Source organism: Mastacembelus armatus, chromosome 5, assembly GCF_900324485.2.
Source record: "Mastacembelus armatus chromosome 5, fMasArm1.2, whole genome shotgun sequence".
Lineage (NCBI taxonomy): Eukaryota > Metazoa > Chordata > Actinopteri > Synbranchiformes > Mastacembelidae > Mastacembelus > Mastacembelus armatus.
This window is the reverse complement of record NC_046637.1, coordinates 9,863,455-9,881,903: the sequence shown is the minus strand read 5'-3', so window position 1 is coordinate 9,881,903 and position 18,449 is coordinate 9,863,455. Positions and strand designations below refer to the sequence as shown.

The 18,449-nt window shown below is 37.5% G+C and overlaps 2 protein-coding genes across 2 annotated transcripts in view; one reads left to right on the top strand and one right to left on the bottom strand.

Moving 5' to 3' along the window:
- Positions 1 to 15,072, bottom strand: part of poc1a (POC1 centriolar protein A) — a 32,392-nt gene extending 17,320 nt beyond the window's left edge. The window contains exons 1-9 of the mRNA XM_026305805.1: positions 14,872 to 15,072; positions 12,149 to 12,233; positions 11,823 to 11,994; positions 11,365 to 11,544; positions 11,093 to 11,200; positions 10,478 to 10,593; positions 8,704 to 8,837; positions 5,016 to 5,084; positions 4,766 to 4,915 (exon numbers count right to left, since the gene is read on the bottom strand). Of these exons, the coding sequence (XP_026161590.1) occupies positions 4,766 to 4,915; positions 5,016 to 5,084; positions 8,704 to 8,837; positions 10,478 to 10,593; positions 11,093 to 11,200; positions 11,365 to 11,544; positions 11,823 to 11,994; positions 12,149 to 12,233; positions 14,872 to 14,886 (1,029 nt within the window). The 5' untranslated portion in view covers positions 14,887 to 15,072. The remainder of the gene's footprint in view (positions 1 to 4,765; positions 4,916 to 5,015; positions 5,085 to 8,703; positions 8,838 to 10,477; positions 10,594 to 11,092; positions 11,201 to 11,364; positions 11,545 to 11,822; positions 11,995 to 12,148; positions 12,234 to 14,871) is intronic.
- b9d2 (B9 domain containing 2) lies at positions 13,191 to 13,886 on the top strand. The gene has a single exon (XM_026305806.1). It carries the CDS (start codon positions 13,283 to 13,285, stop codon positions 13,808 to 13,810), a length of 528 nt encoding a protein of 175 aa, XP_026161591.1. The 5' UTR covers positions 13,191 to 13,282; the 3' UTR covers positions 13,811 to 13,886.
- Positions 15,073 to 18,449: the final 3,377 nt, after the last annotated feature.

Here is an 18,449-nt window from a genome sequence, read left to right as displayed (position 1 = left end):
TTTTTTAACTATCATTTTGAGGACACTCATTGACATAATGTACCCCATAGCCCTATATTGTAACCATCGGACCTTTATTATCCTTAGTCTCCACAACCTTATGAGGACTGACTGAAACATCATCTTTTGCCCAAAATGTCTTCATTCCCATGGTCCTTATAATGTATAACCATATAAATATATATATATCGTGATGCATCCAGATTTGCACACCAAAACACTAGCAAATGAAGATTTGCTCAGCTATGTTGAGCAGAGAGACAGCCTAACTGAATCACACACACTCCTAATCTTTAACGAGAGAGGCTTTTTGTGTTTAACCAATAGGCCTACATCTTCCTGGTATAATGCCCTTCATTGGCAAATTATCATGGAGTTTCGTATTCTAGTACATTCAAGGATCAGCATCTCAAATTAGCTACTTCTGAAATCCCTGTGGATTAGATACTGAGAGGGCAGCTGACATGAGTGGCCTTTGCTTCTGTATGAAAAAACACAGTATTACTGTCTCATTAGTCAATTTCTTCCTGGTGAAATTAATTACAGCCAAAGGCAGCACTGTGTAATACTGGACATTTAGCATCTCAAGAAGGAATGGTTTTTAACACCAAGCCTCATTACACAATTGAAATACAGATTAGAGTTCTAAAGTCCTGACTGTGCACTACAAACCTCAGCTAACAATTATTCACATTTGATATTCTTTGAAATTTTCTGCCCATGATATAAGAAATATCATCACTCACAGCCCAAGTACTGTTTCAGTTCAAAGACTACATCTAACACAGCTCAGTTCAAATGATCAGGATGACTTGTTTTTTGACTTTAGTGTACTTGTAGCTAAGTACAGTAGCATTAGCTGGAGTATCCCACACCAAGCACTGGCTATGAGAGAAAGTTTTGATGAGATCAGTGTGCTTAGTTATTTTCTGGAACTTTTGAAGGTATCACATGCTATACAGTAGACAGATTTAAACATAGTATTTGGACAATTAAAATGGCAAAACCTATCTTAAAAAAACACTTTAGCATTTACTTAACTTTGTCATAAGGCAAATATAGTCTCAACATAATTCTGAAGTATACTTATTGCTGTTTCAAGAATATGAGGATTTTTTTAAAAATACAACATCCAGTTTCTAAGAGCAATAATAAAATTTTTCACTTAAGTTTAATCTTGAGGGTAAATAGGCAGATAATATTGAAATTTTGAGAAGTTCTTTCATTAGGCTGTAGCCTGTTTTTTACACTTATGGGTAGCAGTGGTGCTCCATAACTCTCTTGATGGCTGTGATATAATGACCATTTTTCAAAAAAAACATCCTGTTTAGTACATTCTGCCTCTGAAAATAAGTCAATATCCATCTTTTCTATTAGAGGACATCTCTCTGTTCTTGTCTCCCTTTAAACTCATGAAGCTTCTGAATACTCTTTCCAAGAGAGTAGAAAACAAATGCATTTGGAGCAAGCTAGTAACATTTTTCTCTTCTCTGCTTCGTCTCAGGTGACACACGTTTGAGACTTGCAGGAGTTTATTAAAGATGAAAGGGCCTGTATTAATAATAAATTATCAAAAGGCTAAATTATACATGAAAAGGAAAATCTAGGAAGCTGGCACTTCCAGGTGCGGTTACCACCATTAGCTGCAACATCTGGCAGATGACAATTTTGAGAAGAGGATAAAAGAAACATCACTGCCAGAAACTAACTTGGGCTAATGTATATGTGTACAAGTTCCTACAACATGGGGACTGAAACCTGCTTACACAGTGACATGTAGCTTTCTCGCCAGGTCCCCACCATGTAAATCCCTGAATTTTAAAGAGACAACTTGATATAAACTTAGGGTAAGGGTTGGGGTTAAGCAGGTTATGGTTAACGTTAGGAGAGCTTTCAACAGTCAATGTAATTTCCCCACAAGGTATAAAAGCAAGTCTCACTGTGGGTACATACATTATAATATAAAGGTAAATAAGTATTATTAAAATTATTTGAATAGTACTAGTAGCAGTCAAAATATAGATTTAGTATATGGTATAGAGATTAATGTGTGAAGTTGCATATAAAAGCAGTAACCTATCTATAATTTTTATTTTAATTCATTGTATTCTTCTTAAAATTTATTTTGCATTGACTGTGTATGCTCAATATATATTATATCACTTATGGTTCCTACTGTGCTGTGAGAGCACTATCCTGAAAAAACAAACAAAGTTCCTCAAGGGGCATTGAATAACTATGATCATTTTCAATTCCTCCAGTGTAGACACACACACAAAAAACAAAACAAAACAAAACAAAAAAAAGGGAACTTCTTCCAGACACTGGCAAACAAGGACGAAAGTAGATGAAGTATTGATTTTTCATCTCATTAGTTGTATTTGGCATTACTCATGGAAAGGTTTCAGTGGGGTTATACAAGAACAGTAGTTCACAAAAAACATGTTTCATACACTGAACTAATGATTTCTCTCCACATGGTCCAGCTGCCCATTTTCTAATCACCCTTTGAGGCATGTCTGTAATAACGACTGTCAAGTGGAAGAGCTATTAAAAATCCATTTACAACCCAGTATTTAGAGCAGCAAGAGACAAAGACAGACAGATGCAGAAAAAGAGTCCCAAAGGGTCCATGGATAGCATTAACAGAACAGGTGTTTAAAAGACATTTAAAGCTATGTACCTACACTGTTCAAGTCAATTTTAAGGAGATGTTAAAAAAGGCTACATAGATACATAGAAAACATACATAGAAAATAGTGATGAAACACTACATTACACACAAAATTGGGAATAAGTTGACTTCCCATGTGACTATGAAAAAAAAAAAATTAACTGAGAACCATCTCTTTGGAAAATTTCATAATTTAATTTTAGGCTTAAATGTAAGACCATCATTACTGATATACATCTGTTACTAAACAAAGCTACAACCAAAAGAGCCAATGTGCTTGCCATTGAGGCAGATATGTGCATGTGGCCTATAGTATATTAAAAATATATATACATTTGCCAGTTAGAACTGTATTTTTTCCAAATTAATTCTGCCCAAGTATTCTATGCTATATGTACTATAGGCTTCAAGGTTTTGCTATATACGCAGTACTGTACAGGGCATTTTTGAATTTTTAGTGTTATCATACAACACCATCAGTTGTCTGATTGATTCCAGGTTCCACTACAGTTCCTGAAGAACTATTTCAGAGACAAGAAGAATCAGGAGTCCCACAACAGACAGTGTGACCCCCAGTGTGGAGTCAATCTGGGATCACATGAAGAGACAGAAACACTAGGACAGCCTGAATCTAGAGAACTGCAACGGGTCCTCCAAGGAGCTTCAAAGTACCATGAGAAACTGTGTGAACGTCAAAGTGGGTAAAAGGAAGTGCCGCAAATACGCCGCACCTACCCCCCGCCCCTCACACCCCACATTAAATTGCTTGACATCTACTAACGATCAGATATTAACTACTTTTATTCTAGGACACAGATTAGGGTGTGGTAGAATGACTGCAAGTAGTAGCTCCTACTAAAAAACAGAATGTTCTATTAAATTACAGAGGGGATGCTGCCACAAAATGGATGTCTGGAAGGATTGATTTCCATTTAAAAAATTTTATAGTATAACTGACATTGGCGTTTATTGACTCACATAATATTATCCAAATCTCTTGTCTAATTCAATAAACAACTGTGTGAGTCAGGATAGTGCAATGAAATATGCACTGGAACAGTGTAAGGAATAAAAAAAAAATGTATAGAAACACTCAAAATTAAATTATATAGGACATTAATGAACATAAACACAAGCTATTTTTAAAATATAAAACAAGAAAAACTTAGCATAACATGCATTTGAAGGAGTAACATATTAATTGGCATCCTTCCTTTTTGTTTGTCAGTGCCTCATTTCAGCCTGTTTGCTACTTCATAACAGACAATGATCACAACAGTTGCAGAAAGAACAATATCTGTTTCAACACAGTCATACTCTATTGCAGCTTACTGTCGTAATCTATCTTTTTAAAACTGACCTGCAGTATAGTAAAATGTTCATTTTCATTTATTTTTCATTTGTTCACATTCATTTTTGCATTAGAGGATATACCCAGAGGCAGAGCACATATTAATATTTTGTCTATTTCACATGGTCAGAGGGATGGGGGAAAATTTCATATTTTTCATATCAAAATGTAGATGGAGGTTAAGAAATACCTCCTTATGAGAACAAGAAATACCTCCTTATTCTCATAAGGAGGTATTTCTTAACCTGCATGTGCCCTGTAAATGCAGCTTTGGGCAACACTGCAGACTTCAAAGGATGGATATGCATGGAGGAAATCAGCCAGCTGCAATAGCAGAAGTTCATCAGTGCGTGTGTATGTGTCTGTTTATTTCTGAGCCAATAGACACACATGCAGCAAATGCGTTTCCATTACTCTTTTTGTTCTAATGTGAGCATATATACAAAAAATATATCTGTGTTTACATTTGTTGTTCATTATTGAAATTTTTGATTAATAATTGAAGACACATATTTAACATTTGACAAATACTGTATGTATGGCCACCCAATGTGCGCATCAAGGTGTGAGGTGTGATATGGAAAGAAAAGGAAAGGAAATGTGTTATGTAACTGCTACATGTTTGTGTTCAAGATAAAAATTAATTTGTATAAAGGAATTCATAAAGTGCAAAATCTAAATGGACAAGAAAAGTAGATTTGCTGTCAGTTCACTATTTGTCTCTAGCTATCTGAACTTACCTGGCTGAGAAAAGCAGATGGATGCGAGTTCAAGGGGAGGTGAGCAGTGGCGCTAGATGGTGCTGCCTGCACACTGGAGGTAGTTTTATGCTGTAGCCTGACAGTGTCACTATATTCACTGCAGTCAAAGTTGCTCTTCCACACCATTACCTTTGAGAAAAATACAAAACTGTTTCTTATGCCAAAATAATGCATAAATAGAATGACACATACAATAAATTAAATGTGCTATATAAATAAACTTCATTACTTGTTCATCAGAACCACCAGAGGCAAAGTACTCTCCTGTTCTGGAGAAGGCCACACATGTTACTGGACCCTGGAGGGAGAGAAAGTAAAACAGAAAGTTGAAGAATGAAAGTGATAATACAGCAAAATCATAACCAAATTCTGGAATATGATCATCAGCAATCACCCTTCAATTTGTAGTTGCAAACTATTTGTTGAAATGAAAAACAACGTTGTTGCTGGTATGAAAACTCAACAATGCCCGAAGAATATAAAATACAATGAACACTGTTAATTTAATTTGTCCATCTAAAAAAAAACATAGATGACAAACATTAAATACTAATCTATTTTTAAACACTTGTTTTTGGGATTTGGAGTGTTGGTCAGACCAAACAAGCAGCCCAATTACCCAATTTTGATATTTCTAGACAAAATAATTGAATCCAGCCCTAAAAAAATTAAAGAGGACATATTATGCTTCTTTGTATTTTGAGATGTAACTATACTGTTGTGATGAAGGGTGTCCATATTAAACAATGCCAAAAGTTCTAAAGCATGAACTGAGCTGTGTGTAGAAAAAATACACACTGTGTCAACTTTCCAAGACCTCCATGAGACATTCTTTGGCCTGTGAAAACTTTGCTTGACGCTTTAAATTCAGCTCATTCATTCATTTTCAATTTCGGTATACAGCAAATTGAAAATAAACAATTAAATATTTTTCTTCTGCCAAGCAATATGAAGTAGATGTTGTGTTGCTTCAAACGTTATTCTGTATATTACATATAATGAGACAGAAATGGGTTTTTTTTGTGTCTAAGGCTCATAACACATGGAAAACACTTTGAACAATCTAAGAAATAAAATTATGCTCAGAACTGAAGCTTTTGTGTGCGTGGGTGTGTGTACATGTGTGGAGGAGGGCGTGTGGGGCTGTAGCAGAACAATCAATAACAGAGAGCTGAGACTCAGGTGGGGCAAGGTCACACCAGGATCACCTGCAGATGTCAGGAGCTCAGCATATTGCGTGTGTGTGTCTGTGTGTTACTGTGAGTGCATACATGAGCCTGGAGTGCAGGCGTGATTGAGCTTTAAAAACTCAGAAAACATGGCATCTTTTGGTTTATTCTTTTCTTTCTCACAATGCGAAATGGGGTCAATGATATAATCACGAGCTGTCCGTGTTCGAAAAGATGGAGAGAACAAACAAAAGGGAAAACAGCATACTGTGTGTCTGTGTGCTGCTCGGAAAAAAAAAAAAAAAAAAGGGAGCCGTGTTCTGTGGCTGGCCCCCAGACAGGCTGGTTTGGATGAGAAATGGTTTCCCAGAAGCACCTGAGAGAAGCAGACACTGTCACTATGGCAACCCGACGGCCTGACAGACAGCATGTTCTGTCTCTGCTCTGACTAATGCCTACTGCCAGGCTGGCACTTGCCATGGCCAGACACACACACACACACACACACACACACACACACACACACACACACACACACACACACACACACACACACACACACACACACACACACACACACACACACACACAGTCTGACAGAGCAATGAACCTTGCTGGCACATTTTATATACTAATAAATGAACAGGGGTTGCAGAAATCCAACAGACCCCACATGGTCAGAATTATGACTAAAAAACTCATTACATGCTTGGACTAGTTTTACTTCTGTTATGTCTTGTACTTCTAAGAGCATTTGCATAGTCCAAATGAAATGCTGTTTCTTGGTACATTGTTCCAAAACTGCAATGACTCAGTCTTCTAATACTTATAAAACAATCTTTTTTTTCAATTATAGTTTGTAAATAGAACAGAGAGCAGTAATACCAGATCAGCCAACACTCAAAATTTACTTATCAGAATTTGTATTAAGATGGGTGCAATATCGAAAACAAGTAGTTGATTCATCAGTAAGTCTATTGACACTATTAAAGCACTATTCCAATGACCAATTAATAGATTCAATCATTTTGCACGAAACCCCACATTCTCTAGTTACATGTTTTCAAATGAAGATTTTCTGCTTTTCTTTATGTTTTGTTCAACCATAGGTTCAAAACATAGATATTTTACAATGCAGTAATTTAGGGTTAGGGTTAACACTTAGCTTTCGGGAAGTAATAGGCATTTTTTTTCTATGATTTTTCATTACAATAATAAGTGGCAGATTAATCTTTAAGAAAAAACATTGTCAGTTGCAGCCTTAAAGTGCATCACTACATACTGTTTCTGGTCTTATGACTTCAAAATTGCCTTTCTTTGTCAAAATTCTACCCTTGTGAACACATATTATACTACATTCAAGAAAATATTAACATTCCAATAATAATCAGTAAAACAGTACAATAACCCAGCCATTACAAAAACCTTCAGGTCTGCATCTGTCCTTTAACTCACTTTAACAGCAGTAATAGTGGGTATCAGCTTAACATGTCACCAACGTCATACACATCTGTGAAACACACTATATACATTTGATTGAGAAATCAACTCCTTTTCACTTACATCTCTTTCATGTGGTTAGCATGTGGTCCAAAGTATACTGATGGACCTAATTTAAGACTTGCTGTAAATCACACTGTAAAAGTCACAAATTAACCTAAATTAACATGATTTTACTCAGCCAGGTAAGGTCCTTCTGAGGCTAGATAAACATCACATTTATCAGTTCCAACAGCAAAACACTCCCTCAGAGCCCTTGTGTGTTTTCACATAGAGTCATGCACACAGGCCTCCACACCTACACAGCAGAACACATCGAAGCAGACACATAAACACACAGAAACCTACACACCCACACCGAACAGATGGGGGTCTCTCCCATATCTAGATATGCGACTGGAGAGACAATTAACACCCTGAACACTCCCAGCACCACCAGATTGGTGGAGTCACCAGTGAGCCAAAAAGAACAGCAACAGAAATGGCGACACTCAGCAGGAGATGACAAACTTGGAGGTGTGAAAAGAGAAGGGGGAAAAGTGCTTATATATATATATATATATATTTATATTTTTTTTAGCTAATCAAGAGTTTTGGTAAGTGGCCAGAGAGAAACACAGGTGACAGACAAAAAAGACAGAATATGTGAAAGACAACATGTACAGAGGGAGAGAGAAACAGATGGGCCGCATGTGGTAATAGCAAGCCACTGATTTCCACAACTAGCCAACTAGCCAGTTTGTCAGTTGTTCAAACAGATCTATGGTCAGAAGAGAGAAGGTAAATGCTAACAAAGAAGGTTAAGGAAAATAAACATGACAATGACCGTGGTGATGGTAAAACATCCGCAGAACACACAAGACCAATGGGGAAGGAGCACTGAAGTTGGACAAAAAGGACAGGACAGAAACAGAGTAAGATGAAAAGTACAATAAAGGCAAAAACACAGTTCTGTTTCCTTCCAACAGCCCTGAGATGAGTCATCATGAGTGGGCTGTCCCTCGCCTGGCGAGTACTAAAATACACCATGTCCAAAAAAAGGCACCATACGCACACACTCAAACAGATACACACTTCACGGAATCAAACATACACAAAGGAGATGTCAAACACTCACACCAAACTGTCCACACACATTCAGGAATAACAGAGTCAACCACAGACATTACCTATCGTGATTATGGCTGGATAAACTGCACAGTTCAGGCCTGCTGAATATATAAACGGCATGTGTGTGTTTATGTCTACCTGGTGTCCATGCAATGTGTACAGTAGCTTGCCCTCCACAAGGTCTAGGATCTTCACGGTGGAATCACTGGATGCAGTGATGAGGAAATTGCCAGCTGGGTGGAAAGACAGGCTGTTCACGACACCACTGTGGACTGTATAAACACACACACACACACACACACACACACACACACAATGTAATTTAAACCTAAGCGTATCATTTTACAAATTAAGATCATAAAAACTACATGTTTATTATGCTTTACTGTATTTTGTAATTCTACACATTCACGTTTTTGGCCAATTAGATATCACAGAATCATTGCATATTATACAATCAATGTGGTCACAATATATTAGTGTTTCCCCTCTTTACACATATTCAAAGGACTCAGTCATTTATATCCAAACTCAGCAGCTTTTAAGAGTACACTCTTGTTCAAGGACCCATCGGCAGGCCACAGTTGCATCAACCACCACTGCCATGGACTGATGCTCTATATCACACTGCCCCATTTACTGTATACGGTACATTAATGGCTTATCATAACCTTTAACACACTGTATCATTACATATGGCAGCTTACATCAAGTGATGAAAACTTCCCCTCGACTTGCAATGGTTCTACAGCAGCAGATATTCAACAAGCAAAGTAGTCCCTCTGCTGGCAGCAACATGCCACAACAAGTGTGTCAACTAATACCTATAGCTGCAAAAAGATGCTAAAAAGCTAAAATCACGTATGCTGAGACCAAGTGGGATATTGTCTTTGGCATGATTTAGGCTAATACAAAGATAGAAAGCAAGGTAAACAACACCAGAATAAATACAAAGGCAGTTGAATTAACCACCCAACAGCAAGCTAAGATGGCTAAAAGAAAACATATTGTACCATAATTACTATTCAGACATCCCTCTTTAAAAGGCTATACTAATTACAAAGCTTATTCCACACATTATACACATTTACCTGCCACTGTTTGTAATTCCTAAGAGTTCTCATAGGTATCTAACAATGCCTATGCCACATTTTAAATTCAATTTTACACTTCAGGGTGATTAAACTGGTGATTAACAATATGTGATATGAAGCACTGTGGAGAGAATAGAAGAACAGAGGAGAGGAAGCAAGAGGAGATGAAAAGCTTTTATCTTCATGCTCAAGCTACAGACTGATGTGATTATCCTTTATTAGATCTCACAACAGAAATCCATTTAAAAGAGCTGATTAGAACAATCAGAGTGAGTGGCAGACTGCCAAAAAGGCACCAGCATTTACTTTATTGAATATGCAAGGGATGAATCTTGATTGCCACTTTAATAACAAGCTTTAAAACTTTCATTTTATCCTAGTGTTATTTCTGTTACTTGTTGTAAACCCCAGTTGTATTTGTCACTGTGTATAAAGGTGAGATTATATCACAGTGGAGTGGAAGTGGATGACAAGACTTTGTTTACATTTGAATTTGGTAAACCAACATACATTTTTCCTCAGAGGTCACTCTAGTCTGTTTTTAGACAGTAATCCAGCATATACTAATAATAAAATTCTGTGGTTTAACGGCAAAACCTACAATAATATAATATGGATAAGGCATCCGAATTTGTTAAACTGTGAGCCTTGAAGCATGATGTTGATGTGGTTGTAATCTATTAACGCAAATAACATGAGATCTCTAAATATGTAGGGATTGAATGCAAATTGTGGTTTTTCTGACACAAATGACCATGACCTTTGAATGACTTTAATGTAAACCAAATATTTCCTCTATACAGTCAAAGTGTCTTTACCTTGGTAGTGTTGGAGCATCTTATGGGATCTAATATCCCACACCTTGACAGTGTTGTCAGTACTGGCTGCAGCGATGCACGTCCCACTTGGATGGAAGTCTACGTAGTTTGCATAACTTGGAAGAACAAAAACAAGACATTAAAAAAAAAGGTTGGGTCTTTGTTCAAGCTTTTGTAGAACTCAAATGTATTATTCCAGAGGGATGATTCATCTCACACAAAAACATTTGTTAGTGGGAAAGATCCAGTGGAGATAATTTTGACTTGTGATACATTTTACACTATTCAACATGAAATCAACACAGCTTTACATTTTAGGGCTTTAATTGATACTTCTAGATAAGCTTGTAACAGGATTTTCAGTGCCTTAATTATGGCATTTCTCACATTTTTCTTCTTTAGCTGAAACATCAGCTACAATTACAATATTCTAAAAAAATAATTAAATAGTGTATATAATGCACTAGGTCATCAACATTTACCAGAAGAACATATACCATAAGAAAAAGTATGGATTCTGCTTGTTCTTTTACTGCATTTCATGTATATAAATGTATATGTATATAAAACATTTCCACATTTTCCCCATTCATCATTCTGGTTGCAAGAACTCACCCAGCATGTTCATAGAAAGAATGAATGCACTCTCTGCTGTTCTTGTCCCACAGCTTAATAGTCTTATCATCACTGGATGACACAATTAAATGATCGTCAGGAGAGAACCTGTAAGAAATGCAATGGAAATTGTAATTTCACCAAATGCCTAATAGTTAAAAAAGATTTTGTGAAAACATGTAGGATATCTAAGAGATCAAACATTGAGTGTAAATACAACAAATATCATACACAATATTATATGATGACAAATGTGTATGTGTGCCTCATACTTGACACAGCGGACCCAATTGATGTGCTGGTTGAGAGAAAACAAGAACTTTTGTCTATGGACGGTCCACACTTTTATGGTCTTGTCATCAGAAGCTGTGGCCAGCATCTGTCCATCACCAGAAAAGTTAACACTGCGCACGGTAGCAGTGTGCGCCCTGAATACTGTTGACTCAGCCTTCCTGTACACACACAAACACACACACAAAAAAACAAGGCAACAACAAAGTTTAAGACAACAATCAAAAAGCAGTGGGCTTTCCACAATGTGTACCTTCTCCTTGTTATGGTAGCAGGGGATCAACATTATTCAGTAGACCTCTCTTGTTACTTTTCTATTATGAGTCAGCATCACTGTTCTTTGTGATAGCGATGAAGTAGAATATAACAATAATAAGAGAGATGAATAGAGATAGAGTTTGTTCAACCAAAAATATTGAGGCAATTCTTCAAAACGTACATGCTGGGCACCCAAAGACGTACAGTCTTGTCTCTGGAGGCAGAGGCCACCAGATGGCCAGAAGGGGAAAACTGAACAGAAATGACAGCGTCTTTGTGCCCATCAAAGCGATATGCTCGCATCTGAGGTTTCATGTTCCAGATCATCACACAGGAGTCCATGGAGCCTGTGGCTGAGAGACGAGGAAGAACAGGTAAATTGGACTGAACACATGATCTATGACCACAGAACCTATACCGCACATGCAAACGCAACAGTAAAACGACAAAGCAAATTATCTGGCCACAGACACACATACACTATGACAGAAAAAAATGCAGTAGTACCAATCTGTTTCATGTTGCAGCCGAAGTCCACACTTGTCACAGTGTCCCTGTGGCCCTTGAAATGTCTCTCTAGGGTTGGATCAGACTATGTAATGAAAGAGACAGAAACACCTGAAAACCTAGTATTTCTCAATAACATTAAATAGTTGAGACAAAATAAGCAATAATCAAACCGCGCAGGGTATTATTTATTAAGAAGTTAGCACTCAAAAACTGTATATCCGCTTTATAAAAGCTGTGTGCGTGTGGTATGAACATAAGCAAATAACCCCATAATTGTGACACCTCTGCAGGACAAAGTTCCAGCTGTGAAAGGGGCATGTGTATAATTAAATCCCGTACTTCAAAACCATGTGCAATAAAATATTACCATGATTAAGTCAGCTCTGCTGGGAAAGCTTAACCATTTGAAATAATTCGTGAAAAACAGCCACAGACGAAAAAAAATAAATCAAAGTGCATGGACTGTATTCTGTATACTTTGACATATTTTATTGTAATAGATAGCCTATTGACAAAACAAACTTGAGGTGATAACCAAATGTAATATCTGTGGCATCAAAAATCGTAGTGTAAAGGTAGTAGTGTGTGTGTAGGGAACATGGTCCGTGGAGGCGCTGTTTCGCAGTGTACTCGCAGACAACCAAAGCCTGTTTAAATTATTTGAAAAAGCAACATATCCAGCAGACTAGCAGTGAAGCGGAATTGTCTCGTCATAAGTGATAATGAGTAATTAACAAGTAGTGGTGTCGTGCTTTTTCCTGCAGTCCAGGCGTTATATTACAAACATTACAAAACAAGGAAAAGACCGAAACATTTCCTGCGCCCTGCGTCTTGCCTGTCAGGTAGCAGCTCCTAACGTAAGCCTCCATCAGTTTTTTTGTTGTTTTTCAGCGAGAGTGTTGAAAAAACTAGGATTAATTTCACAAAACCTGAGCTTCTGAACCAAAAATCATTTTCATAAATCTGGAACAAGTAAGTGATGCGACAGGAAGCAGTACCTGAAAGACAAAACTCTGGGTATTAATTTTTCGAGAGACACCGCCTACGTTACCAAGGAGACGTGAACTGCTAGCCGTTAAAGAAGAGGGACTCTCGGGGCCGCATGTTTGGGTGTAAAGGGGGACCTGTATCATGGCTGAGCTGCACATTATAGGCCAGATCGTCGGAGCCAGTGGTTTCCCACAGAGCAGCCTGTTTTGCAAATGGGGAGTTCACACAGGAGGAGCATGGCGTCTTCTGTCTGGGCTGAAGGAGGGTCAGACCCAGGTGGATATTCCCCAAACCGGAGACATGGCGTTCTGGAGTCACCCGATTGATCTGCACTACGCGACCAAGGGACTCCAGGGTTGGCCAAAGTTTCACCTCCAAGTGTGGCACCAGGACCTCTTTGGACGCTCCCAGTTGTACGGATACGGACACTGCCATGTCCCGTCTAGCCCCGGTCGTCATCGGATAAGCTGTGTGACCTGGAGACCGCTCGGCTCCTGGCAAGAGCAGTTCACGCAAATGTTTGTCGGCGGGGGACTGCAGCTCCGCAACCCGGACCTTATTTACAGCGGGGCGGACAGATATAGACTGCGCACCGAAGCCATGGGGACCGTGGAGCTGGAGCTGGGCGTTATCATGAGGCACTTCGACAAATATGGCGTCGAGAATTAATAAGTTTAAATGAAAACGACTTGTGACATGTGATGGATTATATAATGTGCAAGCGGAGGGCCAACATGTTTTAAGAAAGGATTTGTACGTTTTTGTAAATTGCGTTTGTGCTTTTTTGTATTCTAGTTATATACAAATAAAGACACTATCGTGTTAACGAAGCTGGTTTCGTGTTGGAATGTTATTTTCAGTAGCAAAGCAATGTCAACGTAGCAACAATAAAAAAGATCATGGACCTGAATGTAAATCTGAGCGGCAGCTATTAAACAATATGATAATCTGTCATGTAAATGTAAAATGAAAAATCTTAAAATGTAAAATTGGATGCTGGCATTATCTTGGGCATAAGTAAAAAGACTGTAGTGTAATGCAATAACCTGATTTAAGTTCTACAATAAATAGCATGTCACCTTTTTTCTATTTGAAAGGGTGGTGCACAGTCTTCAAATTACTTGCTCAACATTTCTATTTGGACAGTCTAGCAGGAATAATTTCATGTGTATCCAAGAAGTGGAAATTTGTCATGGCCCATCTTACAGCCAAAACTCAACTGAGATTTATGTTCTGGATATTTGCGATTATTTTTAGGATAAAATATTAAACTGAATCTGTAACCACAACACTAAGCATGACATCTAAGAAGTGCACACGAAATTGTAGAATAAAAAAGTGTCATGATCTAGACAATACTTCCACATTGTCTAATGTTACCTATGTGCATAAGGCTACAAAGGCTTTGCCCTTTGTCAATTGACACAAGAGATTGATTTTGATAGCTTAGAGGTTTAAATTCTAAGCAGCTCTGAAATACAGAACTGTAATACAACCTGAAACGCATTTGACATTTTTAAAAAACCTTAATTCCCTTATTAGTCCCACAAGATACCCTTTTAATACGAATGACCAAACATACTTTTACAAGACACTGCACTAAGGTCACTTAAAACACACAGCATTTAAAAACATACTTAAATCATCTGTTCAGTCACTTTCTCCACCACTAAACGTAAAACTACACATAAGAAACGAACTTCACACAAGCGCCATGCAGCTACACTCACCAGGGCAGAAGTCATTTTTTTTGCTAATATCGTAGCCCAAGAGCGCGTTAGAAGGACTTGTTGCTCTTCTGACTGTCACAACCGAAAATACAAACGTGCTCTACTTCGTTATTACGACCAATAAGACAAACGGTATTATCCCGTTAGCTCACCGGTCGGCTAATGCTAGTTTACAGCTCGTTAGCTGCTGACAACAACAGAGTTCAGTTTACGCGCCGCGATTGGGCGCTGAGCGTCTGGTTCCGATCTCTTAAAGGGAAAGTTGCACCGTTAATAAAGTTATTGTCGATGTCGCGGAGGTCATATTCTGTAAATACAAGAAGCTACAATCAAGATAATCGAGGTAAATTAATAATATGTTAGTAATCCATCTGAAGAGAACAGCGGGTTTCACGCATGCCTTTTTAATTGCAGTAACACAGCATCACCGCCAGGTGCCAGCATTGCAGCACTCACTTATAAATCTTTCCTCATATGAAAGTATCGGTAATTTTCATGGAAAAACTCTAAAGAATAAGAGAATATAGGTGTATTTACTCCATTTCAATGTCGATGTGCCTGTAATTTGTTTAATATTTCATCTATGATACTTCTGACAACTGTTACTTGTTGCTCATAACATATCATGGACTATTAGATTAAACTACCATTACAGAACAGTTGAAATTGGCTTCTCTAGGTCTAGCTACAAATTATGCTTACATGTAATTTTTCAATAATAATGGTTGAATATTAAAATAATGTAATACTGACAGAGGCAAGTCTTTATAATAAGTAGGTCTAACTTGTGTTACTAACACCTATATATTCTCAAGTAAAACTGTGCAGGACTTTTGCTTGTAGTGGAATATTATTTTTAGGAGTAGTGTTAAAGTAAATGATCTACTACTGCTGCTAGTAGCACATGCTGCTCTGCAAAAATATATTCTAGCAATTCAACACTAGCTAAAGCGCTCTCTCATTCTTATAGTTTGTGTTTCTGTGTATTTAACTTGCAAGATAGGCCTAAGGGAAACTGAACTTTGTTTTAGGACCATAATTATTTGTACTTATGCGTTCCTGTATGCTCATGTTTAACTAAATCCCCTGTGGGTCTTTTCACGTGGATGGTTGCTTTGTCACAGCCAGCAGTTCGTACCACAAATACTTAAACAAGTCACCTTTCTTAGTCCATTGTATGACCAGCTGTAATTATGTTATTTCCCTGTTATTTTTACAGTATACAGTAATGTGTCTGATTTAGGATGTATTTACAAAAACAAGCTGCTCTTCACCTGGTAACAGTCTACAACCTCAAGAAAGCACCTATGGTTCTACAATCCTACAAAACTTGTTATAATCTGATATTAGATAAGAGTTTTTTTGTTAAACTGGAAAAACATCACTCTGTTTTAAATACATTTACTTCCCTTTACATATGGACTGTTGCATGTGAGTCAAAGTTCACATTCCCTGTTTGTTGTTTCCTAAAGGTGTTTATTCCTAGTCAACAAATGAAGACACTCAGAAATCCCAAACATGCTGTAATAAAATCAGGTAGCGGTTTGCTTAATTTAACAGCCTTCCTGGAAGGATTTAGGAACAAATTTTCCACTTATAACAGCACTGCAGTTATTTGAATCAGGGCAGGTAGTCCAATCCACATACTTTGTATGAGACACACCCAGGCTTATGTTCTCTTGTTGAACAGTTAAAATCACACTACATTATATACAACAAAAAACAAAACTTCTATACACAATACTTTAAAACAACATCATGCAATGGAATCCACCAATATCTTTAATTTTTTAAAGGGTGAGCAGTTCATGGGAACAATTTGTATCTCTTGATGAATGTAAAGCAGTTAGATGAGGAACAGGAGGAGAAGGAAGGAGGAAGGAAAACAGAATTACAGGTAACTAGAAGCATGAGTTATATTCAGTAAGTAATAATTGTATGGCTGAGATGAACTAACACACCCTGGGGTTTTGCACAAACCTTTCTCTAGGCAGAGGTGAACATATTTCAGCAGCTTTTATCCAAGCTTACAAGGTTTTTCACATTCATCTGAAACTGCATATTGCATATTGTTAAGTATAGTTCACTGAAAATAAATCTGGGCTTTGCCACTGACACACCTTTTCCTTTCAGTAAGAGAAGATAACTTTGATGTTAATCATTTGAAGGTCTTAGCTTTGCCCAACGTTGGACTGAATAAAGATCAAAATTCATCTGTATGCTGTAGTGACATTTGCTAAATAACAAGCTACAACATTAAAACAGCTTTTGGTGGAAGGTGCTTATTTACTTGTTTACTGTTAGTTCAGTTTTACTGGACTGCAACTACGTTTCACCGTCTTAGTGCTAAGAAGGAGTTGGTCAGTTGAAAGTGCACGTACTGAACACCATCACCCAAGTAGATTTATTCAGTTTAATTCAGAGACAATAAATATCAATACAAATTTGAAATGATACTTGGCAAGAGGCCAATATAACCAGGTTTTCACTACACTGTCTACTGAAGCTGAGGTAATATTTTTTATTGGCAATAGAACGTGATTTCACAATAACAGCTTATCTGACTTTAACATTTGTGTAAAACTATGAAACTGTGTTTGTCATATGAAGGTCTACTGATCACAGCATGTTAGTGATGAAGTATGTGGTCTAAAGCGTGTGGTGGTGAGAAAATCCTACTCACGCCAAGAGCTTCTTGGTTTTTTACAGTCTGTGGGCATACTGCAACAAAGGCACAGTGGTTTCTTTTAGAAAAAAATCATGACCATCATGCCTGATAGTCCTTACACACTAGTTTTTCCTATAATTCATGTTGCATGAGAATCATTCCACAACATCCTTCTTCCTCAGGTTTTTAAAGGCACACCCCTACTGTACTCCTTCAAGCCAAAGAGGGGGTTTCACTCTATTGTTCTTCTGTGTTTAGACATGAGTGTAAGACAATGCTACACTACAAGTGGTTTATTTTAAGTTACCAAAGTGAAATGAGGAAATATGAAGATTCACAGACACAATGGCCTGCCCATAATAAAGTATGCAGAGCTTTGTAGTGCTGCTTGTCACAAGGTAATTTTCCCACTTATTCTTTGAAATTATATGGTAAATGTTTCCAGGAGACACACAAGTAGATAACACGAAGGATTACAAAATAGTTAATCAATACATGACCTTTGAAGATATTTTTGTTAGCTCCGGTTGCAGTTTGTTCTTATTGACAAAGTTGGGTAACACAGCATTGCTTATTTGATTTTAAAGCATACTATACTGTGCTATGCTGTATCTGAAGCCAAGCAACCATAAAATTAAAATGTAGTTTTCTCTAAAGCGGGGTAGTTGTAGAAATGCACAGTCAGTCAAATCTTTAATTCACAGTCAACACAGTGAATTAAGTGTCAATAAATTAAAGCTGTACTGTGAATCAATTGTTTCATAGCACCAACAGGAAATAAACACATTCCAAACCAGCATTCTGTCTGAACACACACGTGGCAGTTTAAAAAGCATTCAGTGAGCTAAGGTGAATGGAAACTCAAAACAGTAAAATGAAGTCATTATGTAAGAACCCGACTATTTAACTA